This window comes from Falco cherrug, chromosome 3 (genome assembly GCF_023634085.1).
Source record: "Falco cherrug isolate bFalChe1 chromosome 3, bFalChe1.pri, whole genome shotgun sequence".
Taxonomy (NCBI): Eukaryota; Metazoa; Chordata; class Aves; order Falconiformes; family Falconidae; genus Falco; species Falco cherrug.
The window spans coordinates 18,258,136-18,278,129 of record NC_073699.1 but is presented as its reverse complement, the minus strand read 5'-3'; the positions used below and the strand labels follow the sequence as shown (position 1 = coordinate 18,278,129).

Genomic DNA, 19,994 nt, shown 5'->3' with positions numbered 1-19,994 from the left:
AGCTGTTTTTACTTAAACTACTTAAAGTAGTTCTGTATTCTTAAAGTGTTCTGCTGGACATCCATGTGAAATACTTGAAGGGTATTCCGGTTTGGAATTAGTGTAACCTGCTATGTGTGTTGACTGATGTGCTGATAATGATATGCTGGCCCAGTATAGGTTTGCCATATCCAAGACAGGCATCCTTTCCCCCAGCTCTGCTCAGAGTTTTCAGATGTGACTTCTCTCTGCTTGCTAAGAATGGCAGTTTTATCTGACTCCTCAGGAAAAAGCAGCAGAACTTTTTCAAGAACATGCGACTGTGAAGTATGGAGAGCTGTAGATACCAGAAAGAAGAATTAACTCATGGTCATCTCCAGGCTTCCAGCCCAGCAGATTGCTTTTTAGAGGGGTCATTGCTTTTGTTTGGGCTAGACCCAAAGCTAGGTGGGACTGGGGGGAATATCCAGTACAAATGGGAAATAATTGGAAGGGCTGGAAAGTATGCTAACTACAGACAAGATGATAAGAATTTCTTAGCATAAAACTTCTGAAAAAAATTTTAAAGCATTAGGAGATAGGGTATTGTCTAATTAGCTGCACAGGTTTTCTAGTAGAGAGCAAGATGCTTTCTGGATGTCTGGGGCTTTTTTCAAACCACACATCACATTCCCACTGTGAAATGTAGATGCCCTGGCATGTAGAATAGCTGGGTGGGAAGCAGTGACTGCACCTGAACTCTATAATCTTATTTAGGGGGGAAAAATGAGCTGCTTTTCTTTTTCTTGAAAAACTAGCCCTAAAATGTCATGGTCAGCTGTTAGCCATGGCTGCTTGTCATCTGTATTACATAGCAGTGATCTTCCCATAGCAGTATCGGGGTCTGTGTGAGAGTTCCTCCTCTATCTCTCCACGCTTTGAAGGATTTTTTTGCTTACCAGTAGGTACAGGGCAGGCCATGGGTCCTACAGAATGTTAGTGATACAGTTCCTTGGCATGTGCCCCAGGTTTACTTAGCCCTTTACAGCTCTGGCTTTTCCTGCTTGTCTGCTCGTTTCCCATTGCATAACCTGCTCTCTCTGCCAGCAGAGCTTACCTCAATTCCGGCTGCTTATCCCATTTGTCTGTTCCCCTTGCCCCAGAGCTGTGTCTGCACTTCCCTTCATGTGTGCTGCACTGCATCTCACACGTGCAGTGTCTTCCCTTTACTGACCGTTTTCTGTTCTCCAGATTGCTTGGGATCCACTTGCGTCATGATGCCTGTTAAATGCTAGCTAAACAGTAGTTAGTAAGGTAGGATTTTTTTTCAATGTGTATTTAGCTCTTTGAGATTACCTACATCACTTTGATTTCCCTCACTGCTCTCTTAAGGTAGTGTTAAACAGGAATCACTCTAAATGTTGCTGACCCTTGTTGACATAGGAAGGAGCATAACGAGTATAGACATGTCAGTTAGCTTAGTTTTAAGAAGTTATTGGCAGCTTTTTAATAGACAGTTGGTTCATGAGTTTCTGTGGAATATCCACTATTCCTACATGGAGTGGCATTCTAAATGCATCACAGCAACCTATGACCAACAGTCAGACTTGAACATCTGAAGTCTGTTCATCACTGAGAGCAGGGGACCTTTCCATGGAAGTTTCTCTGTCATTGACCTAAAACTTCTCCTAGTTGGAATGGTGCAAACTCCAGTATAGGGATGGACTCTCTAGCTGTGTTTGAATATGAAATGGTTTGGTTAATTTTTTTTCCTTTGTAAGTTTTTTTTCTTGTTACTTTTTATTGAAAATTCAAAATGGCAGTACCATAATGTAACACGAATCTTAACATTGGCAAAGTTCTTGTGCATGAAATGACCATGATGTGACTGTTTAGGGATCCAGAGGTAAACCTGCTGACATCTGTGCTTCTAAAATTCTCAAGCTCTGTTCAAAGTTTCCATAGTGTTTGAAATTATTGTGCTTCATAAAATTAACCAAGATGTAAGGTATTTGACCTGAGAACAGGAGATAATATATAGGCTAGAACGGCACTTCACAACCTGCTTGAGTAAGAGGTAGCGTGAAGGTCTGCTGACTGAGGAAATGAGCAGGACTAAGGTTTGACTTGCTATCCTGTTCTTGTCCAGGGAAGATAAACTGTGTCAAGATGTTTTCTTGCACGTCCTACCTTCCTCCACAATCCAATTGTGGTTTTGTTAGGTCGCTCTCTACCTCATAGTGGCCTCATAAAGAACAAAGCTGTGATCTGTGTTGTAGGGACCCTGCATGAGGAATTAAGACTTTGTTTTCCCGTTGCAAGCCCACAAATCTGTGAAGGTGCTCATGGGAAGCAAACAGTGAACAGTTTTATATAGCAGGAACAGCATTAGAATTGTGCAATCCATTACTTCTTCATGGACACGAGGGAACAATCTTACCTGGATTTGAAAATCCCTAAGAGTGTGCCTTAGTCCCTCAGAATTTACCTAGTCTTTAGGTTAGAGTAAATTCCAAGCAGGGGCTGCAGGATTACTTTTCTTTTTTCTTGTTGAAGAGTATGTGTAGAATGTCAAAGTCCATCTTGGAGATAAACGGCTTTTCACTGACACTTGGTGTACAAAAATATTTTCTAGCTATGAGAGAAGTTACTTTAGAAAATGAAGAGAGACCAGTGATCCGTGAAGTTCAGTAACCCTTCTGTGTTAGCCTCTACCAGATGCTTCCTGTGAAGCTGCAAGAATTCCCTGATGATACCAAGCTGTCACAAAGGAAGTTTCTTTCTAACCCCAGGCATTTATCTGCTAGAAGCTGTTTGTTAACTGGTCTGCTTTGTTGCTACACCAGTGTCTGTGGTACTAATTGGTGCCATGCACAAACTCAGTGAAGGCACCAAAATTACATCTTTCTTCTTGGGAAGATTCTTTTCCTGTTGTTTAAAGTAAATGTATGTTTTGGGGTATGTGAGAGAAAATGTTTCAGATTTTTCTTTCTCAAAAGTACTGATTTTGCTTTCCTTCAAATCCCTTGCATACAATTCATCCTTTTAGGAAAGATGTTCTTTTTTTATCTGAACTTACGCTTGTCCTCTATTACATTGGATTACTTTATAGGTATTTAACCTTTCAACTAACAGTGAGGAGGATATGTATGGTTTTTTGAAGTAGGTAGGTAAGTAAATGGTGTCACACTTCAAGTATTTCTTCTTCAAGTAGTTTTATTTTTTGAAACAAAAAGGACCAGTTGAGTTCTTGTGGAATGCTTTTCTGAAGACAAAAAAACTACATTTTGTGCATTATGCTCTTCAGTCAACACCCAAATTTTGAGAAGAGGGCTGGATTGATTTTTTGTCCTACCTCTGTGCTTCAGTAATTACAGTGTAAAAATTACTTGTAACATTTAGAGTTAGCACTGATGACCCCATTGCTGGAATACGCTGGTTGGTTCTGAAGGCTGTTCTTCAAAGAAGCTGTCTGGAAAAGGAGAATTTGGAAATGTGCCTTGTTTCAAAATCTGGAAAAAATATGACTTGTAATGAAGGATTTGTGTTCTTTTATATTTATCCAAAACCCACCCTGGCCATAGTCTGTAATCTCACAAAGTGGGAAGAAACAAATATGTGGGGTGGTTATTATTTCCTAGCTGGAATTTTGTGCAGCAAGGGGAAGGGAGCTATATTAAGCAGCATGCTTTTGTTCTGCTGGCTTTTTTTTTCCTTGTGGGTACTCGGCAAGCTAAGTGCATTGAAGTGTCTTTGTTCTCAGCTGTCGCAGTTCTCGAAGGGAAGAGAAACCCATGGGCTGGCAGCACAGGCTTTCCTGCAGTGTGTGCCCGCGCTGCCGGGGCACTACAGCAACTCACTCCTAGAACAGCTTTAGCGGTGTTGGTGCGGATTCACCATACTCTTGCATTTAGTAACACTAAAGTATAAATGGAGGATAAGAATAATAGTGGAGAAAGAGAATGCGTGTTATCAGATCACAGATTTTCAAGGCTGTTTGGGACCAGCATGATCTGCTAGTTCGACTTCCTGCATAATACAGATCATTGCATTTCATACAGTTATTTTTGCGTGAAGCTGGTATGTTGTGGTTGATCTAGAGAGTATCATTCAGAGTGAAATCCAGTCTTGATTTCAAGCTAGCTTGCTGAATAACTGTCTTTAGTGCATTCTCATGGAAATGTACGGACAGCTTGCAGCTGAACAGAAGGTCATACTCCGGACTGTCTTGGTTTTTGTCAGAACTCTTGTGAGTACTCAGATGAAAACTGCACAATTTTTATTTCTCAGGTTTCGGTATGTGGTATTCATGTGATGTCTTAATTTCAAAGACATACATAGGTACGTGTGCATATTTATACTGTTTTCTTATGTATTTTCCTAAGCAGCAGGTAATTTTCTCCCCCAAAGGTCATTATGAGTTAGGGAGGCTTACAGTCACCTGGTGGGTTACCTCATGTACCCATAGTCACTATAAATTTCTCTGTGCCCTAGACCTCATAAATTCTCAGCAGTCTTCAAAATAGATCATAAGTGCGATTTAAATGCTATGTAGACCTTTTTGCAGACCCTCTGCACACTAGTGATGTTAACCTTGAGAGAATGAGTGAGCTTACAGCTGTAAGTTATAAGCTTGAAATTGCTGGGTGAGGTTCTTTGGCCTCTACCATGCATGAGATCAGAATAGATGATCCTAATGGTCTGTTCCAGCTTCAAAATACTATGAAGTACTGCAGAGGTCTTGTGTGGGCTCTTTAGCACAAAGATAAATCAACCTCTTTGAACAAAAGCCAGAGAGGAATATTTTATCTGAGTAATTTACTGTATGAAAATATTCTCTGTAGTATATTAATCTGTCATTTTCTTATCGTCGTATTTCTGCCACAGAAATCTGGCAATATAAGAAAATACTGCTAACTCCTGTTTAAACGTAGAGGCATACAATATATATAGAAAGTAGTGTGGGCTTTGAAGAACCCACTGTGAAGGCTTTAATTTTTATCAAATTAAGTAGATCAGTATTTAGCTTTCAGTGATCTAATTGTGTGCCTGAATAACTAGGGAGGGAGGAGGAACCCACAAAAGTAAAAAAAATTGGCAGCATTCAGAAAGATTAAGAATATAAAGCAATTGTATTTCTTTTCTTAATTCTTTCTGTTAGGGGAAGATTTATCTCGGTTAAAAGTAAGCATTGTGCTGACATGTTCTCAGTGTTTGGTCAAAACATGAAAGAAGCCTTTATGCAGACATTATCATTCTGAAAACTTCATCCTGATCCCCTACCAATAGATGCAGGGCACTCATATATTTTTTTCTTTTTTTCCTGTCTTTTTCTATCTCTTCTTTGTTCTTCTCTTCAAGAATTCAAGAACTTGCAACTGTGTTTTTATTTCTCTTTTTTTTTTTTGATACTCAATTAACTTCCTGTCAGTGCACATAGAATGAATTCTAAGAGGTTTTTAGTACTTTCAGATAAAAATAATTTAAAGAAGAAAATTTACAATGCATCTGACCCAAATCCAGGTTTTATATGTTTCCATTTACACCAGTATTATATAGCACACTGACGCTCTAGTGAAGAATGAAGATTTTAATATGCACTGATTAAATTCCAAGAATTTAAGTAGGAATATTTGCTTTATCGGTCAGAATCACATGTAAGACTTCTGTGTTCCTTATGATTACTGACACTGACACCTATGAAAAATGTCATCCTTTGGAGTACAGGCAGAGGTTGGGTGTCGGAATTGTACATCTAGACTATTTTTTATTATAATTTTAATAGATTTTTTTTCTTCCCTTCTCATTTTCTTTCCCATTTTCTCTCAAAAAGAACAAGGAACTCATAATAGCATTATATGAAAGAGAGAAAAGAACTGAGATGCTCCAAGTCTGATTTTGCTGAGGCCTTAAGGCTAGGAATAACTGTGCTTTCAAACTGGCATTGCACCATGTGGCCTTGGGCAAGTCGTTGAAGTTCACTAGACATCAGTTTCCCTTCTATAAAAAGAGATGTCAGGAACATCTAAAGATCTCAAAACTCCTGTGCGGATACTCAACTTCTGTTGTTCCTTGCATCTTCTATGCTTGTGGAAATTACATTGCAAGAGTTTAGAAATAATGTGAGTTGTCTGTAGTGGCAGTAAGTGACTGGAAAAGGTAGGAGATAGGTAGTCAGGAGAAATATGTGTGCAGGGGAAATAAAAGGCAGCAGAAAAAAACAGCCTAGCAAAGATATCATCTTTATCTTTTGTGAATTAACAAATAAGAAATATCTCATCTCTAAGAACTATTATAGGTGGTATGAAATGATTCAAACTACTAAAATATATACAAGGCACTAAGTGAAGATTTGCACTTAAATGAAATTTATGAGTGGATCCTGCAGCCACGTCTACAGGAGGGTGGTCTGATGTTTAGTAATGGGTCAATATATAATACTATGTGAAGAGAGAAAATATTACACTGATTCAAAAAATGTGCTTCTAAAACTGTTTAGGGAAAGAAAATTTACAGTGAAACTCACAGTCCAGTGAAAGGTCAACTGAAGTGACAGAGAATCTATCCCATCTCTGAATAAAAAGTTCAACCTTGTGTTTTCTTTATTCCAGTTTTCAGACACTGGGTCTTATGTTTCTGTCTGATAATCAAAGAGCCCAATATGTTCAGAAATCTTCAGGATGGTAGTGGTAGATCATGAGGAAGTGACCTTTAGCATCTCCTACTTAAACTTTGCAAGTTGAGTTGCTTTAGCGAGTCTTGATGTAAGTTACACTTTCCAGGCATTGAGTGATTTATGTTGCTTTTTCTTTGAAATACTGAAAGATCTTACTGAAAGAAAATGCAGTTAGCAAGATTTAGTCTCATGCTTGTTGGTCTAGAAAGAGCTTTTGCTCAAATTATGCACTATGTGCCATATAAAGATAGAGATACATCTGAAAAATTGTCAGCATACAATCAGCCTCTTTTTTTAATAAAAAAACCCAAACAATCCCTGTACCCCTCTCTGAACACGGAGCAAGAGTCTGGCATTCATCACGAGCATTATACAGCACAACCTTCTGTGTAGGACGTACATGTACTAGCCAGATAACCTGCCATCGCTCGTATTGCTGCCTCAGTCACCCTTTCAGGCATTGTTCGCAATTAGGTTAGTTACCAAATGGTGCACTACATAGCAGTTACTATTAATGACTGGTGAGTTTATGTATTTTTTGTTATTGTTGCTTCAGTGTGGGGGTTTTTTTTGTGTGTGTGTTAATGGACCTTTATGCCAATAAAAGAAAGTCAACAGCCATGAGTCTGTTAGAGCTGCAATTATATAAAAGGATGGGAGAAAGTTAAGAGACTGTGATCACTGGGAAAATATCACTTGCTTATAGAGAAAGAATCAAAAAGCAGGTTAGCAAGTGCTCAGAAAAAAAGAGCAGGAATGGGGGAACTGGTTGAGGAGGAAGAGAAGGGGAGAGAAGCAAGTGGTAAAGAATCATATGTAATGAAGGAGGAGAGGTAAGAAATACGAAAGCCACAGCAAAAAGATTAAGCAGGACAGTACACTGATTATGCTCTGGATCACAAAAGATATTTAAATGCCTTCCTAATGATGTTTCCCATGTAAGCAACTTCCATAGTTTCCATAAAGGTGTTAGCTTTTGCAAATGGGAAGAGTAGTCTGGCATATAAATCAAAGGAGGACTGGTTCATGTGGCTGAAAGTGAGAAGAGAGATGAGGTCTTTCTGATTAGTCTCACACTAGAATTACTCAGGATGTATGTGTGTGTGAACCTGCTTTTTTGACATTATCAACAAATGCTATAGAGTGCTCTGAAATAAGCATGTGCATTAGCACTCGATAGAAGGTGACAATCTCAAACAGCTTTATAATGAACATATAATGAACTTTCTTATTAAAAAAGACTTAACAAAAGGAGCCAGCTGGCTTAAGGAGAAGGTGGCAGATGAAAAGAGCACAATTCCAAGAAGTGTTCACACATTAAGGAAGTATTTTAACAGGCTTTCCCCAGACTGCAAGTGGGAATGGAATTATACATTGCATGTAAATGTCAAGTGACAATAATATCTTCTGAGTTAAATCAACCTTGCAAACTCTTTCCTATTTTTCTTAAGCAGATGAATAAAGTTTAACTTGTGATTTCCTTACTAATCATCTTAGTAAGCAGTGGGTGAGTAGACTTTTTACTGTACGGACAGATTAATGTGACATTTTCACAAGACTTTTTTTTTTTTTTTAAAGTTTATTACTTGTGGGTGTGGATCTAATTCACAGATGTTTTTTGAGTAAATTAGGTATGCCATAACTCATTCAAATTCTGTATTTCTTCAGTATTTTTAGATTAATCTTTTAACCATGCCTTGTTGGAGGTGTGTAGTCTGTCCTGGTATGTCAAGGTAATCTCAAGGTAATCAAGAGTTCTCCTCCACTGAACATACTTTAGTGCACAGATTTGGCCCAGTCACTTTTATAGAAAACCAGATTTTAGATGGAACAAAATTCAAAGGCATATCATTATAAAGGGTAGAAAATTCTCTCAACTAATATATCTCAACTACACAAATCTCAAGCATAGTCATATGGTTCTGAATTTATTTTAATAAAACAATGTCCAAGAGCTATGTGATCGTTTACCAGTTCTGTTTAAGTACTGAACAGAGGGAGCCTTCTACTTCTTCCTATCTAGTTACAGAACATTTCCACACTAGGTTTCAATTGACATTCCTGTTTTCTCAAAACTGCCCCTTTAAATGCCACGAGGCCCCCACAAAGCTACTTCTTTTCTACTGTGGACAAAGATAACAGTGTTATCTAAAAAACAGTCTGAGAGACCATCATCTGTGGTGTACTGTAAGCCATCAAACAAATTCCTGTTTCCCCTCAAAATCATAAATATTTGTGCACATGTGAGAGATCCAGGCTATACAGAATTGCATTGCCCTTTTTTGCACAGCAATGTGCATTTTCCACATGGCAACAAAGTAGCAGCTCCTCATAGTAGGAGTAATTTTTGTATGAAGTTTGCGGGAAATGAAATTCCAGCAATGGAAAGATTTAGCTCCGTCACTTACCAGTATGCAAGCAACAGAATGAATGCCACATACCAGCAATTCATGCCAAAAAGGGGAGATCTGCCAATTCACAGAAGAGGTTTTATGCAAAGGAGGCCTGCTGGAGGCAGAATGAATTGCTGGTTTTCATTATGCTTGCAGTTTGTGTGCAGTCTTTGCCTTTGCCTTGTCTGTGTAAGAAGATTAGGTTGTGGGTTGGTTTTTTTGGGTTAGTTGGGGTTTTTTGTTTTGGGTTTTTTTTGTCATATTGAGAAATTATGGGCTCTGAAAGTCCTAGCTTTAGTATTGCTGCATGGTTAGCACTTCAAGTACTATATCAATACGTGATTCATGCTGAATTGGATGCTTTGTGTGGGGAACATCACTTGACCTTTGCTTGCATGGGAGATTGGTTTTCTAGACTCCTGTAGTTTAACCTTGCTTGTGTTCTGTCTGTTAGCTCTCTTCAACAGAAACTGGAAAATTTCCAAAGCATATGGAAATATCTTCATTTTTAACAATTAACTTTCAAGGTGATACTCATATCTATTCTACTAACATTCCCATTTCTGATAATCTAACAAATCAGTGTTTCTGATTTTAAACCCCCAAACTTTCCATTGTTAGCTGTGTATTACGAATCTGATTTATCTTTTGTTTATTCCTTTATGCATGTGTACCAGTGTCAGCTCTGTTGTAAGACATGTCACTGCTCTGTTCACAGTGCTGTAGAATTGGGAGTTGCCTGCCAGCCAGATTTGTCTAAAAGGCTGAATATACAACTGGATTGTTTTCCCACCCTGAGATGCTTGCTGCTTCAGTTGCAGTACAGCCAGTGCCCCGGCTAGTTAGCTGAAGTCTAGCCTTGCTCTGTCTGGGACTACTGATCAGCTTCTCTAAATTCTGAACTCAGTAGTGCCAAAGGTTGTAGAAGGAGAAATATAAAAACGAAATGGGAGACTGTGGGTTAAAAAAAAACAAAACAACCCAACAAAAAACCAACGAAGTTATGTTTGGAAGTTTCTAATCAAAATATTTGACGATTAAAACCCAGAATTTTTTGGCATGTTTCCTCCCCCAGCTGTTTAATTTTAGGTCAATAATGTTAAAATTTGTGATCTGGAAGAGTATTCATTTGTGTCTTCACGAATCTGTTGGTGTTGGTTGTGGAAACTTAGTTTAGATTCTGTGCGGTTTTTTTGTGTGGGAACACTGAACAGAGCTGAAATAAGTTGTGTTGGACTGTCTTGAAGTGAAGGATTATCTTGGTTTTACCTTCCTGTTTGATACTTGTTCTACTGCTTTAACTTGTATTAGAGCTCATAGAATCATTTAGGTTGGAAAAGATCTTTAAGATCATCAAGTCCAGCCATTAACTCAGGACTGCCAAGTCCACCACTAAACCATGTCCCTAAGCGCCACATCTACATGTTTTTTAAACACCTCCAGGGATGGTGACTCCATGGGCAGCCTGTTCCAATGCTTGACCACCCTTGCAGTGAAGAATTTTTTCCCAATATCCAGTCTAAACGTCCCCTGGTGCAACTTGAGGCCGTTTCCTCTTGTCCTGTCGCTTGTTCCCTGGGAGAAGAGACCGACCCCCCCCTGCCTACAGCCCCCTGTCAGGGAGCTGCAGAGAGCGACAAGGTCCCCCCTCAGCCTCCTTTTCTCCAGGCTGAACACCCCCAGCTCCCTCAGCCGCTCCCCATCAGACTTGTGCCCCAGCCCCTTCCCCAGCCCCGTTGCCCGTCTCTGGACACGCTCCAGCCCCTCCGTGTCCCCCCTGCAGTGAGGGGCCCAGAACCGAACACAAGGTTCCAGGTGCCGCCTCACCAGTGCCCAGTGCAGGGGGATGAGTACAGGGGGACGGTCACTGGCCTGGTCCTGCTGGTCACAGTTTTGGATACAAGCTGGGATGCTATTGGCTGCCTTGGCCACCTGGGCACACAGCTGGCTCATGCCCAGCCGGCTGTCAACCAGCACCCCCAGGTCCTTTTCCCCCAGGCAGCTTCCCAGCTGCTCTGCCCCAGCCTGTAGCACTGCCTGGGGTTTGGTGTGACCCAAGTGTGGGACCCAGCACTGAGCCTTGTTGAGCCTCATGCAATTGGCCTTGGCCCATCGATCCATCCTGCCCAGATCCCACTGCAGAGCCTTCCTGCACTCAAGCAGATCAACACTCCCATCCAACTTGGTGTCGACTTGCAAACTTTCTGAGGGTGTACTCAGTCCCCTTGCCCAGATCATCGATACAGATGTTGAACCGAACTGGCCCTGTTGTGTGCCTCACACTGCAGTCTGCCAATGGGGCTTTGTTTGCATTAAGAAGAACAGCTTGCTCAAGTTTTAGTTGGACCAGTTTGTTGAGCAGCTCAGGCAGAAGCACTAATACTGACACCTGTGAAGTACGAAGGGAGTCTGCAGTGAGGGAGAGAGTGAGACTGTCTCCATACTGAAACTGCACACTCATTCACTTAGCGAGGCGATTCTCCCATGCTTCTGTCCTGCCTCATGGCCCTGTTTTCTGTGGCCCAGGCCACTGATGATGCACCCACCATGTGCCTCCTATTTCTTGTGGTGCCACATGCAGCATCTCTAGTCTGCGCAATTAGGTTTTGAGTTGGATATATCTGCACCAGACTCGGGTATTATGGTAGCTTGAGCCCAGAACCAAGATAGTTGCATTTACTAAAACATTATAGCTGATTAAGTAAGCTCTGATGAGAGCTTGTTAGCCAGGTGTCTGTGTTAGGCTGTCTCCAGTTCTGGACAGCGAAGTAATGTTTCTGAGAATTTTGATGGTCTTGTGCAAAAAGAGTTTATTTGCCTATCTTTACCATTGGGTTTTGTTGGGTTTTTTTTCAATGAAATGTCTTCCCAATCCATTTTCTGCTTCCCTCAAACAGGAAAATCTAAGTAACCACTGCATTTAGTTCAATGAAGGGGCACTTTGAATGAGCTTCTCTGAGATGAGAAATATAATAGGTTCATTAACACAAGCAAAGGGTTTTTTTGGGCAAACCTCATGGTATTGTTTACTGCTGGATAATAACAATCATGCCTTTTATTAGAGAAAGAATTGAACTTCACACTAAAATATTTATTTCCCACCTGTCAATGCAATTTAAAATAAGATAAGAATTAGTTATTGACAAGAGAAAGCATTAACACAGTTGACTTGTAAACAAAAAAGGGGTGGATTATCTCTGTAGAATTCATAATATGCAAGTAGAGATCTTGTGTAATAGAGCAGAAATTGTGCTGCTTTAGAAAAAATCTGACAAGTTGGAAATGAACTTGTTGGATTCATAAAAAAATCATAAAAATATGATTTTGATGGGATTCCTTTCCAGTGGAAATCATAGATAAAGCAGCCTATGAACCTTTTATGGAAATTGTAAATGCTAATTAACAGTCTTGAAATAAAATACTTCATGTGAAACAGCAGTTTTAGAAAGTGTTCTGAGGGATAAAAGAGTAGCAATTACAAGACCTTAACAAATATTTCACTGTTCCTTGTGAGGGAAAATATGTCAGGAAAATTTTTGCCTGAGTTCTAATGTTATCATATCAAGTTCTGAGAGGAGAAAATAGGTAGGAGGACAGCAGCAGACCCCTTGCTTTTAAATATTCCCAGACCTCCCATCTCTTGTTCTGAGGAAGGCAAGGTCAGCAGCAGCTTGGGGCTCTGAACCATGCTCTATTGTGTGGTGTAGACATGCCCACGCCTCCACAGGCAAGAAACTTGTTAGTCATAGGAAAATCCTTTCCCATTAAAATTATTCGTGAATGTTGTTTTCAGCCTTAATTTCACCGTATGTTGAAATCCACTGAGAAAAGAGGGAGATATATATATATATATTATATATATATATATTATATATATATATATATGCATGCTTTTAGGAGAATAGAGGTGGGGTTTTTTTTGCAAGAGATTGGTCAGATTTCTCTGTGAAGATAGCATATGCCTTGTACTTAGAAAACAGGTGTGGTTCCTCTAACTTTTTCTTGGCAAACAAGCTGGCTGAGGTAGTTATTTCCCCCCAACTCCACCCTGCTACAGTTTGCCACCCCCTCAATTGTACTGGTACAACTGTGTGTATATCTGTACTTCAGATTCAATTGCTGGAATACCATGGTTTTGGGGTTGTTTGGTTTGGTTTTGGAGGATGGAATGCTATTTTTAGCTTGGATTGTTTCAAATTTATAATATGACCCTGTGAAAAGTCATATTATCCTAGCTGAGGGGCAGCAGAGAGTCTGGGGAAATGACCTGTGAAACTCCTTTTGCTACCAAAGAAAAGGTACACGAACCTCAGCCTTGGTGTTTTCTTGCTGCTTGTCTGTCAACATAACTTGTGGTTTTGTTCTTCTTGGGCTCGTGGATATAGATAGTGTTAAGGAATGCTGTTTTACTCATTTGCTGAACAGAGCATGGTAGTTCTACATCGATACTACCGTAATGCCAGGAAACTGATACAGAATTATGACAGAGGAGAGCTTGAGCTGCTTCTTAAAACTGTTGCATCTTGTAAATGCTTTATCCATCTTTCATGCTTCTGCTTACTAGTTACAGTGTCTTTGTTAACTTTAAATTGGTCTTTCTGCAAAATTAAGTAGGTGTTAATTGGTGAAATAAAGATTAACCTCACTGCAACCTTGGAATTTAGTAAGGAGAAAAAAGGTGCTGGTCATGTGCTGGTCTCTCATCTGAAAGGAGGGAAGCAGCCCGCAAATTGTACAGGCCTTAATATTTAGTCAAGCAAACATCCATTTTTATTTGGGGAACTGCGTACATACTACCTGTCTTCATGTCTTGGTGTTGTATATGTGGCATCAAATACAGAGGTTACAGTAGCAAAAAATATGTAGATATGATATAAAAAAAATTTTCCCTTTGTGTTCCATAAGCAAACTCTCTTTACTTGTATAAGAGATTAGTTGATGTCTTTTTATTGTGTGCCTCAGCCTAAATTAAAAAATCTCTATTAGTGTTGAATAATATTTTACTTTGGATTTTGTACAGCAAAGCACGTCAGCACATGTTGGAGTGTTTTGCTAAATCAAACTGTCTGTGAGAACCCTGTTTATTTCATTAGGTGTTACTACAGTGTCAATAGGTGTTTGGAGGTATTATCCTCCTTTAGTTTGCGGTCTATGGATACTGTGGCAGAAATATCTGGTAAGATAGATCTTTGTTACTCCTCTCAAGTCTAAGCTGGGATCGTTATGACTTTTTAGCCTTCCCCTGGTGGTCTTGAAGGAAAAAAAAAAAAAAAACCCAACTGTAAGGAAGTTGCTTTTAGAAGCACTGTTGGCCTAGTTCTGCTGGCAAGGGAGTTTAAGGGAGTTTCAGGTTGAGCAAAAGTTTCATGATTATTATAGAATAATATAGTAAGTTATTTTCAAAAGTGGTTAGTAATACTGGGTGCTTCAGCTTCTCTGTGCCCACTCTGAGATGACTGTTTTCAGAAAGTGCGCAACACCCACTCACTGGAAATGCTGGCCCCTTGAGATGTTTCAAACTGGGCATTCAGCAACTGAGATGTTTCAAACTGGGCATTCAGACCCTGCACGGTCTGTTTCTGTTGAAATTCTGATTCTTTCTACAATATCATGCACTTGCGTTTCACTTTCGTGGGCTTGGCAGGAGCTTCCCAGGTCACTGAGTCTTATCTCTTCCCATTTCAGACTGTCATAGCCTACAGGGAAATGGCTGGTAACACAAGATGAGGGGTTTTTTTGCCAGGAGTAGTCTGTAATCTAACAGACACTCTTGGCTCACCCTACTTAAAAAAAAAAAAAATGAAGCAGGGAGAAATGGAGATTTTTTTTTTCAGTTATTTGCTGAATAAAACAAATGTTTAAATCCAGACTGAAAAGCACTGCCCTTTCCAAAATAAAACCTCAGAAGACTTCACTCAGGTACAGCAAAATGCTTGACCTGAATCCAAGTGTTGTAGTTTGATTTGCAATTTCTTAACAGAAGCTGAATAGAAAATAAGGTGAAACTTCAGAAATCATTCACAAGCAATAGTTCTCGTGCAACTGAGGGCACAGCTTATGGTGTTCTTCTGTGCTGGTCTTTGCTTTATGAGTTCTATTAGTCCTGTCTCCAACACTCCTCTCACTTTTATTCCTTCTGTTTAGATTTTTTTCTTTGGTAGAATATAGGAAACTCAGCTTCAGCTTCCTTCATCGCTTGAGAGGACTTGAACATTAATTTACTTTCAACCATCTTCCAGAAGAATGGTTTAGAGAAGAGGTTGTTGGATATTGAGGAGTATCAGAATCACAGAATGATTGAGATTGGAAGGGACCTCTGGAGGTCAACTTGTCCAACCCCCCTGCTCAGGCAGGGTCACCGAGAGTAGATTTCTGTTTCTCTCATGGATATAATGTCATTTGGTAAGATATACCCACTTTTCACTGGAGTGCTAGCATCTAGGTGAAGGTGTTGGCCTGTAAAGTCACTCATGCTCAGTCTCTAACTGCGTATATGAAAACTTTCTATGCAAGCAGAATGGCTTTGTTACAGGACAGTGAGGGTAATCCAGCTTGAAATGGCTGGAAACAGCCCAGTTAAGGCATTTCCTGAGAAGCTGGACGTTTCTTTAGGACTAGCCTCAGCAGTAAGTAGCTTCTGACTATTGCATGGAGGGAAATTTTGCAATTACTGCCCTGAGTTCCCCTTTACTCCACCAATTGCCATTCCCAGCATGGTTGATGGCCCTCTAATGAGCTATAGTTTTTCTTCTCTTATGAGTTGCAAAGGTTAGTTCCCCATCCAAAGGGCTCGATGGAGATTTTGGGGTATTTTACTTTTAACCATTTTTCTGGTTTTAATATGAGGACACCTGCATTCAGGAGATGAAACTGGTTTTCTCCATTCTTCTGCTGGTCCTTTGTATTGCTACTAATTTCTTTTAGTTCAGAATTTTCTGTACTGGCTTTCTGCTTTTTTTGCAGCCTAATAGATAAAATATGCTACAGGTCAGCGAGATGATATTTTGAAAGAATTCTCCTTCGGTGAGAGTTTTCTGAGGAGCTGTCCACGTACCTGCTGGAGAAAAAGTGAAGATGAACCCTCAGTGCTGCAGAGGCAGCCAGTCTCCTGTTTTAGTTCCTCTTGGTCTGTATAGTCTGGGGTATCATGGCAGGGTCCAGCTATATCTAGACAGAGGAGGAAAATAAGACAGCGTCTCCTAAATATGTCTGTATCCTCTCACAACTGAACATCTAGACAGTAGAGGGACGTCTTGTTACTGTCTTCTCCAAGTGTTTTGTGAATCTATTCTTTAAAAGTGTGTGTCAATTGATAGTTTTTTTCAAGATTTATTGTCCAACTTGAAATACCAACAGTTTTGAGTAGACCAGAACTGGGGGCACAGAGGAGTGTGTCTTAGCTAGCACTTTTGGTTTTGTAAATTAAGTACTTGCTAAAAACAACAACAAAAATGCTTAGCTGTATCCTGAATTGAGAATGTATGTTCTTCTCCACAAGATGGAACTAAATCAAGGAGTCGGGGAGCCTGTGTTCCTCTGCTGTCAGCAGTAACTTGAAACCTGCTGGCAAAGTGTGTATTTTATCTGCTGCTGGTGCATATGAAGACAACTGCCTACTACTGCTGTTGCTATTGGCTCAAGTGACAGATGTTTGTGTTACGTGTGTTTTAAAAGTCTGAAATCTACTGTCAAAATTTGTGGGCAATGGTATACCATTCCTCTTCTGCCTTAAATGATGGAAGAGCCTGATAGAAGCAACAGTGCATAGCCTTGAAATTCAAAGCAACTCAACATATACTGCAAGAGGTAGAACTGACAATTCCTCTTCTGCCTTAAATGATGGAAGAGCCTGATAGAAGCAACAGTGCATAGCCTTGAAATTCAAAGCAACTCAACATATACTGCAAGAGGTAGAACTGACAATATCCCGTTTTCTTTAAATTGAAAGTTTGACTTCTGTTAGCCAATATTATAAAGATATAAAAGTATATATATCTCTATGTTAATACGTGTTGTCTGTGCTTAAGCATTCATTTTAAGTACTGTTATATTTGTAGGCTTAGAGCCTTCCTGTGATTTCATGGGATTCCAGAATGTTCTGTGTTTGAGACAGTCCTCAGTGGAAGTGAATGCTTTTTTTTAATTGCTGCATATTGGCTGCAGAACAGCCTAAATAAGCAAGTACTGATGTTGTAACTTTTGCACAGAAAAAGAGGTAGTTGTGTAAAATCTTTAGATATTTTGCTAACTTGTGGATGTATACGGGGAACTAAAGTAGATGTGAACTCAGATGTTAGAAGGAAATGCAAGTTTTAGATAAGTGGGTGGCATTTTGGATGAGTGTTAATATAGGAAGTATTAAACCAGTGCTGACTTTATCCTGTTATTGCAACTTCTGTTTTAATGCTGTGGGGTTTGTGATACGTAACCCAGTCCCGATTGATTACAGTTTGAATCAGCAGTAAGGACCACGTGCATGATCAGTTTGGTTTCTTAATAGAAATGAGAAATTGAACTCCTGCTAGTGTCTTTATGTGACTTTGTTCTGTAAATATTTAGGGAGACTTCAGAATAGTATCCACATTTCCATTACAAAAAGAGATCATAAAGTCACGCAAGCTGGAATTCACAGTCATGAAGTATGCATATTCAGCCAGCTAATTTTAACGATGCACATGGGGCTTTGAAAATGAAAATTATGGCCTTGAACTGGGCTTTCTGTGAGTAAAAGATGTAATATTGCAAAATGTATAATCTCTGGGTGGTGAGGGTAAGGACTTGTGGAGAAATGCTTACTAAACTCAACATATTTAGTTTAGATAACAAGGAGACTTAACTACAGTATGCAACTTCAATGGTATTTTGTGGCAATAGCTAAAAGCATATGCAGAGAGTTTGGAATGCATTCCTTAGATATGAATTAGGAACAAGATTAGGATAATTTTTGATTAGATAACAGAAAGGCACTGATCCAGCACTTGCAAAGCGTTTGATTTTGGTGTTGAGCTAGGTTGTTAGCCTGCAGAGTGCAAGGTTTGAGTACTTTGGAGAGTTAGCTGGCTTTGTAGCGGGAGTCTGGCTGGAGGGTGTTCAGCAGATAATGTGGTCACAGCCTGCTGGAAGAGAGAAAGTGCCCTGAGTCTCTTTACCATGAATCCCCACTGCCTTCCTCGCAACTGAAATAAGAGTAGCAGCAGGGCTTGCAGAGTGGATAATGGACAGTGCCTTTTGCATCTTTCAAAAGTTGGATATGATTATTAAATTTTGGTTCTTTGTGATATAATGCTGTTAAATTAATGGGTTGGTGGGATTTGGGAGAGTGAGTTGTGGGATGGTGGTGAGGAGAGAAAAGTCTTTTCTAATTTCTTGTTCCCTAGTAAGATGAGGTCAACTGGTGTGTTCTGATTAGTCTGTGGCGGAGTCTGGTGTAAGGAAACATTGAAGGTGCTGGGATCCCTGCCTTGGTGAGCTGTAAAACTTTACATCCCCATATAGTCACCCACAGCTTCTCATCATGTGCACCAAAGCTCTGCTCTGCATCTGCCCCTTACCAGGGAAGGGCAGAAGTGTTCTCTGCTCATCAGGGGAAGGGAGAGGTTTTTTTGTGGGATGGCAAGATGGCAAATCAAATAGCCTGTAATGTAAGTTTTCTTATAAATCTTGTGTAAGAGATGGGGAGATGAATGGCTGGGAACAACATGGGAGATTTCCTCTTAGCTTTCAGTACCTTGGACTATGGATGGAATTGCAGATAGAAGATGGACTCTAGTATCTGTCAAACAGCAGAAATGGGGGATGGACAACAACTGACCTGCATATAGTCCTTCAGATCTGTCTTTATGTCCATAGTGCCTTCAGGGGCAAGCTAAAATCATGTGTTAGTGACGCATTCAGCAGATTCCCAGTATATATAACATACTTCATGTACATGAAAAAACAGCAACAAGGAAAATGGTGAACATCACTGAGATTTAAGACATGCTGGTGGATGGGTGGAACGGTCAATACGTGAAGAATGTACGGCAGGATGTAGTTACAGATACATGTCCCTCTTGCCTGAGCTGTGTTCTACCTCTTTGATCTTCTGATCTTCTATTTTAGTATTTTAGTGCATCTCTCAAGTTGCAACATTATTATTCTTTACCTAAAGCTTTTTAACTTTTACGAAAGATGGTGTTAATAGAGCTGTCTTGGTGTTTAACAATGCACTTCTTTTCCCCTAAAAAAAAAAAAAAAAAAAAAAAAAAGATTTAGGCCACTGTAGTTTCTTTATGTCATGGATATGATTCATTTTGGCCAGGGGAGGAGAATGACAGTTACTTGCTACACAAACCTTTCCTGTGATTCATGGAGTGCCATTTGTGTCAGCCTTGAAGGAGACACTTCATATGCTTCCTAGCAGGAAGGAAAAAGAGCATGATCATAGTTACCAGATAGGATATGGAAATAGGGTGGGAGGGAAGGGAAAGGGGAGAGGGAAATGCTGATTATTCAGAAGAAAGTTGCAGGAATGCCAAGATTCTGTCTGCATTATCCATTCATCTACTTAATGAAAAATGGATACATACCAAGCCTGTATATAATTAAGGGAAACATCATGACTGTAATTGCCATGTTCACAAAATAGTATGGCTTATTATGTAACTTTTTTGTGTAAATATATCTTAGTGCTTTTCCCTCTGTCTCCTGGATCTGTCACTGTTTCATATGGTATGAAGCTCCTATCTCAGAGTGATGTGTTTCAGCAGCAGTTTCAGATTCTGCTCTCAAGCTAAGATGGCCATATAAAATGCTTTATGTTAGTTTTCTGCCGAGAAAGATTTTTTGTGCTCTTAACGTACTAGTACAGTTAGCAATTTAGGAAGGGCACTAGCTTGCCAGATCAGAAGACATTTTCCTTTCTTCAAAATAAAAGTAATTTCAAAAGCTGTACCACAATTTTCTTCCTAAAAATAACAGCACCAGCA

At 39.8% G+C, this 19,994-nt stretch overlaps 1 protein-coding gene across 4 annotated transcripts in view; it reads left to right on the top strand.

The window, feature by feature from the left end:
- The window catches only part of NSMCE2 (NSE2 (MMS21) homolog, SMC5-SMC6 complex SUMO ligase), a 136,133-nt gene that overhangs the window by 9,388 nt on the left and 106,751 nt on the right, over nt 1-19,994 (top strand). For 3 of the 4 annotated variants that reach the window (XM_055703841.1, XM_055703843.1, XM_027805885.2), the window contains one exon: nt 4,249-4,299. The exons of the other annotated variant lie outside the window; for it this stretch is intronic. In XM_055703841.1, the coding sequence (XP_055559816.1) occupies nt 4,249-4,299 (51 nt within the window). The remainder of the gene's footprint in view (nt 1-4,248; nt 4,300-19,994) is intronic. 4 annotated transcript variants of the gene reach the window in all.